The sequence below is a fragment of the Lipophrys pholis genome (genome assembly GCF_963383615.2).
Source record: "Lipophrys pholis genome assembly, chromosome: 1".
Taxonomy (NCBI): Eukaryota; Metazoa; Chordata; class Actinopteri; order Blenniiformes; family Blenniidae; genus Lipophrys; species Lipophrys pholis.
Window position 1 is genome coordinate 53,801,170 of NC_137635.1, and position 12,593 is coordinate 53,813,762.

General features: G+C 44.9%; 1 protein-coding gene across 2 annotated transcripts in view; it reads right to left on the reverse strand.

Annotated features, from left to right (window-relative positions):
• LOC308114414 (glypican-5-like) overlaps positions 1-3,024 on the reverse strand; it is a 130,616-nt gene extending 127,592 nt beyond the window's left edge. The window contains exon 1 of one of the 2 annotated variants that reach the window (XM_080471283.1): positions 2,589-3,024. In XM_080471283.1, coding sequence (XP_080327409.1) covers positions 2,589-2,760 — 172 coding nt within the window. In that variant the 5' untranslated portion in view covers positions 2,761-3,024. The remainder of the gene's footprint in view (positions 1-2,588) is intronic. The other variant, XM_080471282.1, reaches the window with a different exon arrangement.
• Between the last annotated feature and the right edge of the window lie 9,569 nt (positions 3,025-12,593).

Below are 12,593 nucleotides of genomic sequence, written 5' to 3' on the forward strand. Positions count from 1 at the left end.
TTTTCAGTTCCAGGTTAAAGAAAACCAGCAGACGCTGAGAAGCTCCCTGCTTAGCACACCGACGCGCCCGCTGCTCGCCGGGGAACTGATATTCTGCGTTGCCAGTAGTGACACCCTGCTAAACAAACATATCGAGTGGTTTGGATGCACCTCCAGGTATGTTTCCCCCTCGGAGATCCGTCTGCAGGGCTCCTGTTAACCCTGCGGGGTTAGGGAGTTAGGGTGAACCCTGTGAAGTTAGGGTGAACCCTGTGGGGTTAGGGGGTTAGGGTGAACCCTGTGAGATTAGGGGGTTAGGGTGAACACTGTGGGGTTAGGGGGTTAGGGTGAACCCTGTGAGGTTAGGGGGTTAGGGTGAACCCTGTGAGGTTAGGGTGAACCCTGTGGGGTTAGGGAGTTAGGGTGAACCCTGCGGGGTTAGGGAGTTAGGGTGAACCCTGCGGGGTTAGGGTGAACCCTGTGGGGTTAGGGGGTTAGGGTGAACCCTGCGAGGTTAGGGTGAACCCTGTGGGGTTAGGGAGTTAGGGTGAACCCTGCGAGGTTAGGGTGAACCCTGCGGGGTTAGGGTGAACCCTGTGGGGTTAGGGCGTTAGGGTGAACCCTGTGAGGTTAGGGTGAACCCTGTGGGGTTAGGGTGAACCCTGCGGGGTTAGGGTGAACCCTGTGGGGTTAAGGAGTTAGGGTGAACCCTGTGGGGTTAGGGGGTTAGGGTGAACCCTGTGAGGTTAGGGTTAACTTAACCCTGGACACGGCTGGAAGCCACAGCGTCGCACAACCACATAACCTCAGCTGACAATCAGGAAACACAATCAAAAAAATCAGGATGAGACAAAACGCTTGTTAAAGTGATGCGTTGTTGAAGGTCTCCGTTTAATTGAATAGCAAAATTTGACCTTTTTATATAATTACAAAGTTTTAAAGAAGTTAAAGAAGTTAAGAGTTTCCAATCTGGTAACATTTAAAAAAAAAAAAAGATTTTTTAAAATTTCTTTTACATTTTTCATTGTTGCTTCATAGTAAATAAATGTAAATAAATGTATAATATTAAACTCTACGGCATAAACAGATCATCAACATGCACTATTTAATATTTGTTATTTATTTGGTTTAATCAGACTTTCTTCTCCACATTCCCACTTCACATGAGAATATCAACAAGTTCAGTCTGGTTGGATGGGGGGGGGGGGTCAGACAAACGTCATGGAGTTCCCAGAAAAGGTCACTTTTCATTAAAAGTTAGACATTTTTAATAAAGTGAAAATGTTTGGCTCCCTTCCACTTGCATGACCCCGGTCGACTTCGCAGAGTGTAATTGTGCCTCATCAGTAGACGGTCACTTACTCCAAACAATCGTGGGATTTCAAAAATAATGCTGAGTAAGCAGGAATCTGCTCCTAAGCTGTGGGGAAACCGTTTCTGCACAGTCCTCTAACTTTCCAACAATTGGACGAACCTCGGATTGTTTTGGAAACACGACGATGGAACGGAGCCGCGGAGCCGCAACCGTCCAGAATGTCTCTTTAGTGTGTCCGGTTCAATAACATCCCCGCTGAAAGGACCCGACGGGAAAGCGACGCGTGAGGAACCGCGGGCGACGCGTCGCTGAAACGGATCATTTTAATTCTCAAAACCGTCTTCAGGAGGAAGAAACGAACCACAGCGGCTTCGGATCGTCACTGAAACCAGATTCTCCTTCATCACCCTGAAAACCTTCCACAACTCTTCTTCTTTCTCTTTGTATATAAACATTTCCTCGCCGACTTTTAGTCTATCCATCGTTTTTTTTTTTTCACATGCTATTTTACTGCTGAGTCAGCACATTGACGTGACCGTTTGGTTGATCCGTGCTTCTTCACACACCTGCTGCAGGTCTCCTCCTCATCCTCTGCATGCAACCTGCTGCAGGTCGATGTGCTGCAGTAACACCACCAGCGGTCTGCCGCCTCAACATGAACATTCGATTCAACAACTGCACGATCTTTACCCGCCGATTGTGTGAAATGAGAAACCGAAACGGCGACAAACTTTTCTTTTGTTCTGCGTTAATGTCGATTTTATACTTTCAGCTGAAGGAGAAGCTGTTTGATAAGCTGCTCTGCTGTCATGTTGGAGATGATCTGCAGCTTACCAAAGAGTTAACTGGTGTAAAGCGGAATCTTTCTTTTTCTTCCAACTGAACAATTTATTTTGTCATGAAACATTCTGAGATCTTTTTTCTTCTTCTCTCGTTTACCAAAAAAAAGTATCTGAGGGATTATTTATTTTAATTAAAAGTTCAGAAAGACGCGTGGCCAAAGAAAACATCACAAACTCCAGTTACAATATCTTTCACGATGATTGTGGATTTATTAAAAGTACACGGGGAGACTTAAGGTATCGTTTTAAATAAAGAATGAAATCACTTCCACTTCATTCGGACTCTGTGCAGAAAAGTGAAGACAGAAGTCAAAGTGTCGGATTTGAAGGTTCACGAGTTGACAGGAGGAGATTAAACACGTCGTGGATATCAATCGATAACTCTCAGCTGATTAGAAGTTTGACTTTGGATGAGGGGGGGGGGGGATTCGCCTGCGGAGCGACACACTCACCTGTGCCAGGTGTCTCCGGGACGCGGCTCAGCGGTCCGACCTGCCGCAGCTGGAACGCGGTCCTCACTTCATGGCAGCTGTACGCGTCCGCCGGGGCCGCCGCCGCCGCAACAAACACCAAAACCCAGAGACATCCGCAAGAGTTCACGCGAGGGCATACTCCTCGGGACATGGCCGCATCTCACGCCAGGTACCCGCGTGGATCTCCTCCTGGAACCTGACTGCGCAGCGCGGGGGCAGAGCTGCAAATAGACGGCGCGCAACGAAACAGGAGCGGAGATTAGTTCAACCATCCGACGGGCCCGTTCCGTCTCATTCTCACATTATTGGTCGGGATGAGAGTGGGCACCTCGCGGGGGAGGTTCGGGTGGTCCTCTCGTGGACAGAGGGAAAGTGGAAAGTGGTGCGTCCCGCGCGCAACACGGTGCAGTCAGTCAGAGGCGGCGGTGCGCGGCTGCGCGCATGTTTCCAGAGCGCGGCGCGCGCTGCCCTCCCTTTCTGTTTACCGCAGCTAAGTGCCCCCGCTGCCACATGATGCCTCCTGGGACCTGGAATCAGCCCAGGCTCTCGATCCTTGTTTTTAAAATACAGGTAATTACTTTAAAATAGATTTATAATATCATTTATTTATTCATTAAGACGGGAACGTGCGTATTTTTCTTTATAAAAGTTCACATCATTTAACATTTTCCTTAATCTATATTAGAAATAAGTACATTTATATTATTTTTTACTTGTCAGTGTTGACAGAAGGAGAAAATATCACATTATTTAAGACTACTATGTTCCTCTACCTTGCTAAAAAAAAAAAAAAAAAAGTCAGTAACTTACAGAGACTGACCTATTTACAGATGAAGTTATACTTTTAATTTAGGTTTCAGACTATCATACTTCGGTGAATTTGATTTGACTGTATTAGAAAGTTCTGTGGAAGAAGGAGGAAAACTCTTCCGATTTACACTGCTGCCCTCTTCTGGTGAAAATGTGCAACAGCGCCTCGATTCGTCAGCGTCATATTCAATATTCACACAAATGATTTAGAGTCACGTGATCGGGCCAAAAATGCACGTTTTATTTTACTCTGTGGTACAAAACCAGAGAAAACACGCAAACTCCACACAGGAAAACCACTAAGACTCATTATCATCGTGAAATTACTGTGAACTCTTTACTTCTAGATATTCTTTTTAATAAATCTGTTGGTTTTGTGAGAAAAGGCACAAACTTAAAATATTTAATCAGTGAATAAAATAACTCACAAAAACATCTTTGCGTCTCTGAACTGTAAAAACTTTGAGAACATTTTGGACCAAATATCTTTTCTCTTTTTGTTTTTTCCTTATTTCTTCCACCTAAAAAAGATTTGCAGGCTTTAATTTCTTCATTACTTTTGAAACTCTCTGACAAATACGCTCAGAATTTAAATAGTCTAACCTTTTTGCACGCTTGATGTCAAGTTTGTTTTTGAATTAATTAAATTGATCATATCTGCAGCCATTTCTTTTCTGTTTCAAACAAATAAAATTCATCTGGAGCCACAAAACAAGTTTAACCTGTAAAATGACCAAAAACACAAACATATTGTGAAGTTTTATTCAGTCTTTGTTGCTGTTCAGTGGTTTCAACCTTTTGAAAAAATGTTTTTAAATCAGTTTTAGCCGATTTCTTTCTTTGTAACCTTAAGTTTTTGTTGTTGTTTTAACAGTTCTTCTATATGTGTGATTTAAGCTGTTTAAAATATTTAATTGAGCTGTTTAGCCATTTTTTTAAAACCGTTTTAACTATTTTATTGTTCATTTTTGGAGCCATTTTCCTTTTAAATATAATTTAAGCCCTTTTTTTGCTTTATGAAAGTGAAAATTCATTTTGAAAAGGAGTCTGGTGTGTGAATTGAAAAGAGATAAAACTGTTTAGGAACATAAAACAGAGCTGCAGGCTGAAGAAGAAAGTTTCCGTTTTTAATTCCACCGAGTCACAAATCAACACTGCCCAAAAAAATATAATAAATATAATAAAATATTAAAGAATAATTTAAACAACGTGAATGTACTTAAGTAAACGGTGCTGTACTCATGAATAAAAGCCATTTATTGTTTCATTACCCACAAGTTCCTTTAGATAGGTGGTATTTACAGTCTCCAGAACCCCATCAGCCGGGTTCCATTTGGTACCACTGAGCTACACCTGATCACAACACCAGACTTCCAGCTGTTGTTACAGAAGAACAGTTTTCTATCCAGCTGTTTCACACAGGAATGACCAGCAGTTCCTCCACAAATCCCCGGAGGAAGCAGCACAGCAGGTCTCTAGAGACAACTGGATGAAAGAGGAAATTATGTCGCATCTATTTTGATCAAAACTAGTTTTTCTTTTTTCCTGTTTTGGTTGTGAATGTCTGTACTGGTCGTGTTTCTGTGTTCCGGTTGTGTTGGTGGATTTAATGACTGATCTGTCAGTGTCATGTAATGAATGGATGAATTTCTGGAAGAAATTGTGGAAACTAACGCAGATCTCGAGACAAATAAACAAACTTTGGTTGTGACAGTGAACGTCGAGATTTAAAACACAATCTACCGCCTCAGGTGAGTCCTTGGTTCCATGTGTGATATTCTAGTGGAAGAAAACGGCAAAAACTACATTTTCAGCCCCAGCAGGAGGCAGAGTTTATCGACAGTCTTATCTTTTCTAATTATCGATATACTTCTGATATCTCAGGATCAGCTGATAAAGGTTAAATAAACGGTTAAAACAGTGTCTGAATAGAATAGATTAGATTAGATTAGTAGGAACTAAAAGACTTTAAAACCAACGTGTCACATTCAGATTATTAAAAAAAAAATCAAACTTCTTTCCTCACATCGAGTCTCTGCGCGGGACTTCTTCAAACTTTCCACTGGAAAAAGGTCCTCAATGTTTCGTGAAACTTTTCCACGTGACGAGAGGCTGACTTTTCAATCAGCAATCAAGTGACGTCATCACGTCGTCCCCGTAGGACGGATTAGACTGAGCGTATTAAAATCGTTAAAATGATTTAAATCATTACACAGAGGCTCAGGGTTATTGAACAACAATTTTTGCACTCTGGAGGATTTTTTTTTTTTTATTTTGTTTATTTTAAAGATCCATAAAAGTGATTTCATCGACTCAGCTCAGGTATGTTACGAACAATATTAATGTTAAATTGACTATGTTATCGCTCCTGTTACACAAGAGGTCATAAAAAAGAGGTTATCAGGTGGAATTACTTTCTTTGTCGAATCTTAAAAGAACTTTTTCCATCAAAAACACAGTAAACCTGAAGATTGTGCCAGATTTTAAAAGTCTTATATATGTTAGGTCTCACTCTTTGCATCTTTTTTTTTTTAATTCTAAACCTATAAAATCCCATTAAGTCCAGTCCTATTCACCAACGGGTTCGGTTCTCCAAAATCTGAAAATACTGCGTTGCTTTTCTGCAACAAGAAAACTGACGTCAATTAAGTGTTTGCGTGCAAAAATCATTAAGACGCCCTGAGCGTTCGGGTTCGGGTTCGGGGAAACTCACTATGTTGCAGGAAAACACCGGTACAGACGTTACTAATGTTGTTAAAACCTCTGTATTGATCCTGTCTGTGATTATTTGGAATTCCAAATTGATCTGGTTCATTTCTCAGGGTTGCTTGTGACGTAGTGACAGAACTTTATTTCCACAGAAACATTTGTTGGCTTCAGTGCAGAGAGTTCTGACGGAGGCGGTTCTGCTGAGGATCATCTGGATGGAGTGTGACAGACTTTGTTTTTATTATTATTGGAAAACAAGTAAGGCAGCCGTAGTTGACCGCAGAAGTTACGTGTGTAGTAATGATTTTGTCCACCAGGTGGTGGTCATCTCCATTTTTCTGAGTCCTCGTGTGGATGTGCTCTGTCAGGGTGTAGTAATGGTTTTCTCCAGCAGATGGCGCCAAGTATCCTCATTTTCACAGTCATATAGATTCTCCAGTGCTCATTTACATTAAATGTGATTATAAACATAAAGATGAGAAGGTTATTTGGCACCAAAAATTATAATTCAATCAAGTTAATCAGGTTTTATATAAGAAGCCTGTTTTTGTTTTTCCTTTACGTGCGATATGTGTATTATCTCCCAGCAAAACCTAATTTGTAATGAGATAATCTCCTCTTATAGTGAGCAGTGAGTCATCAGCGAGCTCTGGCACGCTCACGGTTCACTTTAAACAGGACAAACACAGCATCAGCTGTTGTTTACGGAGGAACAATATGTTCCAGAATGATCTCTGTCAGCACAAAACCCACAGTTTGTCCTCACGCTGCCTCCTTCCTTTTACCCATTTGATGGTTAGGAGTTAAACTGTGAAACCAGTGAAGTTCCTCCAGCCGGCTGCAGAGGATGGAGCAGACTGCGGCAGGCCGGTGGAGGTTTTCCTCACGCTGCGTTGGAGTCCACAGTCTGTGGGGGCCTGAGCCCATCAGTTCTGGCCTTCTAAACTGGGGATTTAAGGGGCTTAAAGCCCCAAGATTGAAGCCCTCCAGCGCCCGTTTGAGAGATTACAGTCTCCAGTGTCTTATTTTCACCTCTGTGTCTTGGTGGAACAGCGGGAAACGTGCAGGGTGGTTGTTAGAGGCACGTCTCAGCTTGACATCTCTGGAGGGAGGAAGTGGTGGTAAATGAACTTGATTAAGTCGAACATCATCACACGCCGTGCAGCTGAACTCCCACGAACCCGTGGGTACGATTCCAGTGGATTCCTAAAATAGGAAGAGTGCATATCTCCACAGCAGGCAGGCCCATGCATACATGCAGCACGGGAGTGGTCAGATGTGCTCGTATCACCGGTCCGAGCGTGAACCTTCATGCTCCATTTCTCTGTGGGAGATGTGAGGGATGGAGGTAAGCCTCCCTGCATCTTTAATGAGAGTCTGACATCTTCGGTGCCGCCGTCTCACGTTCTGCGGCGGCTTCGTCTGCACCTGCATGGCACTCCCAGAGAGGGCAGGGAAACACAAAACGCCACTCGCCAGTCACTGGCGCTTTGAAAGAATCGGGATGGAACCTCAAAAGCTTTTGCTGGAAGCAGCAGCAGCAGCAGCAGCTCCTCTGCACACCTGGAAGCTGCACTTAATAAAACCTCGCTCTATTTAAAACGGCTGTATTTTCCTCTGTGTCGTGTAATTGATTGGTATAATGGCTTTTAAAGACTCTTCATTAGCCCGTTACAGCATCGGATCAATACGTCATTACATGCATGATTGAGGCGAGTCGCGGGCTTCTGCTCCGAGGCTCAGTGGCTTGTTATTTGTACACAGTCATTAATGTCGCAGTGTTTCTCTGCACAGACGAGCTGAAACGTTCACGCTGGAGAAGAGTGACCCACCATCTCACCGCGATGCGTTTAGAATACAGTCAGAAGATCATCTCGTGCCTCACATCCACATCAAGCGGCGAGGAAATCAGTGAAACTAAAAGTCTCCATGCTTTTTTTTCTTTTGTTGTGTTTTCTTTAATTAGACCGTCTCCACATTGCATAACTTACACACACGTGGGCTTCATGCTGGTGTGATCATCAACACGCTCACCTCAGTGAGAATGTCACCAATTTAGTTGGCGCTGGGTGTCAAACAAAACCAAGAGGCTCTAATCTAATCTAAGCAGGTTGTAACACACAACATTTCATTAGAATTGGCTTTAGGTTGCGATTGTCGTCATTTTGAGTTGTAATTATTTGGTTTTTTTTGTGAAAATATCGAGGGTCTCATCACGTATACTCTGCACCACGACAAAGAAAAACGTTTTAAAGTAAAAATTTCAAGGTTATTATGGCACAATCGCAGCGGGCTGTTTGCGGCCCCCCGTTCTATAGCTTGTCTGACACTCCTGGGTTGGAGTTTTCTCCATGTGGAGTTTGAATGTTATTCTGAAAAAACCTTGTGTTTCAAGGTTAACTGCTCATTTTACGTTTCCAATGGGTGTGTATGTGAGAATGTGTGGTTGTTTCTATGTGTTCGCACTGCGATCGGCTGCGACTCTGAGCTGGAAGAAGCTTTACTGATGAACTTATGATTCATACTTCAATTGTAAAATATTTCTATAAAAATAATAATAATAATAATTATGTATTTTATTTTGAATTGCACTTTACTTTGGTAAATTTAAAAAAAAACATACGAGCTAAAGCAACAATATAATACAACTTCAAAAACCAGTGATAAAAGTCAATGAGTGATTTTAGTCTTTTTGTTATTGCACCAACTTGACAAACTACTTTTTTCAAAATAAGAGAGAAAATAAATAAATAAATAAATAAATAAATAAATAAATGAATAGATAAATAGAGTTATAATATTGCTGAATAAATGAGCATAAAGATAAAGGATGCTGGTTAATTAAATCAAATGTTTCAGATTGAGCAATATCTTTTCTGCAGGATTATCATCTGGACGGATCCGATTCCCTTCACGCGCCGAGACGCTCTGATAATCAATTCAGGCCCAAACTTTTTCTCCCCGCACGCGTCGTCTTTGTGCGTCTGTAAGCGTGCGTGAACCGGAGAGTTAAAGGGAATGGTGTCTGATTTCAGCCCCAGAGGGAGCGTCCTCCACTGTTCACCAAACAAAAGTGCTGCTGTGCACATCGCTGAAGAATTGGTTTAACCCCTTCACCCCCGAGACCTGCTCAGTCTGTGTGCACTGAGGTCCCACCAGATCTAAATACTCCCTTTGAGATCGTGTGTGTGTGTGTGTGTGTGTGTGTGTGTGTGTGTGTGTGTGTGTGTGTGTGTGTGTGTGTGTGTGTGTGTGTGTGTGTGTGTGTGTGTGTGTGTGTGTGTGTGTGTGTGTGTGTGTAGAGTAACTTTCTTTGTGGGTGACCAGTCGAGCACACTCCTCACAATGGGGGCAGAAAAGGGGGGGGGCGACGACCTTTTGACAGAACGTTTAATCTTTGTGAGATCGAAGCGATCGGCTCTTTGTGTCGTCACGAGGAGTGAAGTGACGCGGCGGTGAACTTCACCCCGTTTCACCTTCTCATCTCGTCTTTTGGTAGTCAAATTGAATGTCAGCACATTTTAACTCGCTGGGGGCCGCTTTGCACGGCGACAGTCTCAAATGAAAATGCAAAAACTTTGCCCCCCCCCCCCCCCTCCGATCGTCCACGCGGCGCCGTGTTGTAGGAGCCTGAAAAGTTTCTTTTTTTCTTTTTTTGAAACGTGTTTTGAAAACACTACCTCGGATTTGACATGAGGACAGACAAGCTGAAAAACGATGATGTCACGGCCCCGCCTCTCGACCATTAACCCCGCCTCCCTCTCCGTGACGTCGCTACACAACAACACCTTGTTGGAGTACCTGCCACAGGTGGCGCTGCAGAAGCCACTAATGATTTAATGAGGCCAAATGTTGGATTTGTCAAGCTCTCCATCTTGGTGTATTTCTGTGGCAGCGTTACAGCGCCCCCTGGAGGCCTGGCCGTGTCGCCACACGGGAAACATCTGCGCCGTTTGGACGGGACGGAGCCTCACTTGTGTTTTTGGGCGGCGCGTTTAAACGACAACGATGCTCAGAGTCACACAAAACATTTTGGAAACTGCTCCCGAGGTGGAACTTTTCGAAAACACTCGGGCTCTATCGTTGCTACTGGCTGTAGTAACTAGTGGTTCTGCACATGCTCAGTACATGGTTCTTAGAAACAAAGTTTCCTCCGTGGTGTCATGACTCCCAGTCCATATTCTCCTGGACTTGGTACTTTTATTTTGACAGTCACTGTAAAAACAATCCAACTTCTGTCCACTAGAACGTCCGTGTTCTCCCATTGTTAATGTTTACAGCGGATTGTTGTCCGCCGCGTGTGGGGGTGTGTGCTTTCAGTACTAATACTGACAACAGCACCCACTAGTGGCCCAACATTAAAAAATAAATCGTTTCCAGAATGTTGCCGTGTTATTGGAAAGAGTTTTCTGAACCGTTGATGCAAAACCGATATTTCACTTAAAAAGCCTCAGTTATTGCTCTTTTTGCCCCTCCCTTGTATTTTCCTGCTTTATCTATTTATTTATTTATTTATTTGGTCACAAAACTATCCTCTCCTTTTCTTCTATCCAACATGTTTGTGTCTATTTCCAATTTCCCACCAGTTTTTTTTTTTTTTTAAAGTTCTAAATGTAAGACGAAGGTGGTGGTGGTGGTGGTGGTGGTGGTGGTGGGGGGGGGGGGGGTTAAGAGAAATGGAGGGAAGGGTTGATGAAAACAACAGATCTCTGCTTCCTAATCCTTTTGTGTCGATGGTGTTAATCCATCCTCCCACCCCCACCCCCACCCCCCCCCCCACCATACACACCACCACATAAACAACAGGCTACAAACTGAGACTCATCCCCCAGACAGACGAGCAACACAACTCAGACTCAACTCTGTCCTCGCCTTCATCTCTCACTTTGTTTATCTCTGCAAACAGATTCCAATCTTGCGTCAGCGTGTCGACGTGTCGGCATTGTTCTCCCTTTCTGTGTAATTTCACTCTGTGCATGGAGAGCCGGCCGATGTGTACACACACACACACCGCCAATGTTTTTGTGTCGTGGTCTTGTTTACGAGCAGCAAGAGGAGTGGGGAGGGAGGGACGGAGGGAGGGAGAGAAGGAAGGAGGGAGGGAGGGAGGGAGGGAGGGAGGGAGGGAGGTAATGCTGTGGTTGCTGGGGGAAGAGGAGGTTGTGTCTAATGAGGTCACACCCTGGCAACCCATTGACTCCTCCCACTCGACCTCCTCCTCCACTCTTCCATCCTTCCACTTGGCCCCCTATGAGTGTGCCCACCCACTCAAAGCCCCCCCCCCCCCCCTCGACAGAGAGCTCTCCGTGGTGCTGAAAGCAGAAAAACACATTTAGGCTCCAGTTACAGTCGAGCAGCTCGTAGCGGCTAAGTGCAGGAGGGGGAGCAGGCTTTGATTCTCAAGAAATTGGGTTGAAATGAATTTGAAAGGGGGTAAAAAAAAAAAAATCAAAATAATTGCCGGGTAGGAGGAGGATGTGGAGCGAGGGAGAGAGGATGACGCGGTAGTGGAAGGTGGATACAGCCGGCGGTGGGCGTGTTCTTGTTGTTGTGATCTATCGCTGGGAAGCCCAGTGTCATCTGCTGAAGCACAGCTCCACTGAGCAGACCGGGCGGCGGCGGAGCCGGGCGCAGGAAACCGGCAGGGAACGCCGTACCTGGAAATCACATCGCTCTACCTCATCTCAGCCTTCTGCAGGAGGATTGCGACATTTGAAAACCACCAGAAGAAGAAGAAGAGGCACTCTGGGATAAAAGCATCAGAGAGACTTTGGTCTCCAACTGCAAGCAGAGTTTTTCGTGTGTGTGAGTGTGTGTGTGTGTGGTGTGTGTGTGTGTATGTGCGGGTGCGGTCTGTCACTACACTGCCATTTCCATCCATCTTTAACATGTGCAGATGTGTGGAGAAGTGAAGGCAGCATCTGGCTTTGAGTTGGGCAACATCTGGATTGGGGGGGGGGGGGGGGGGGGGGGGGGGGGTCGCAGCCGCTCTTTCTGCCCAGGAGAGGGAGCTTTGGGCTGGGCACCCAATGGCACGGCTCCCTTCCAGCAGCACCCCCGCTCACCCTGGGTCACCGGGACTCCTTCTAGCAGGGTGACCGTCTGGACCGTACCATGGATGGCAGTGTCTGTGGATTTAAGTGGAATCGTGCGGCGGTACTTCAGCGTGGGTCAGAGTTCATCAGCACACAGTGGACTGGTTGGGGGGAGACGGGAGACACGTTGGTCCACAAACCAGCAAAGACACGACCCCATTGTAAGTATGCACCGCCACATTTCATCCACACTTATCAGGAGCCACGTTCAAAAACTTCTCTCTACACGTCATGACTCACTCGCCCTCAAGTCCTTGTGGAAACCTGCCACATGTGTTGCACCTGTACGGAGTGGAGGTCCACTGCCACGCACTGACGTGTGTGTGTGTGTGTGTGTGTGCACATCAGTACCCCCCCCCCCCCCCCCCTC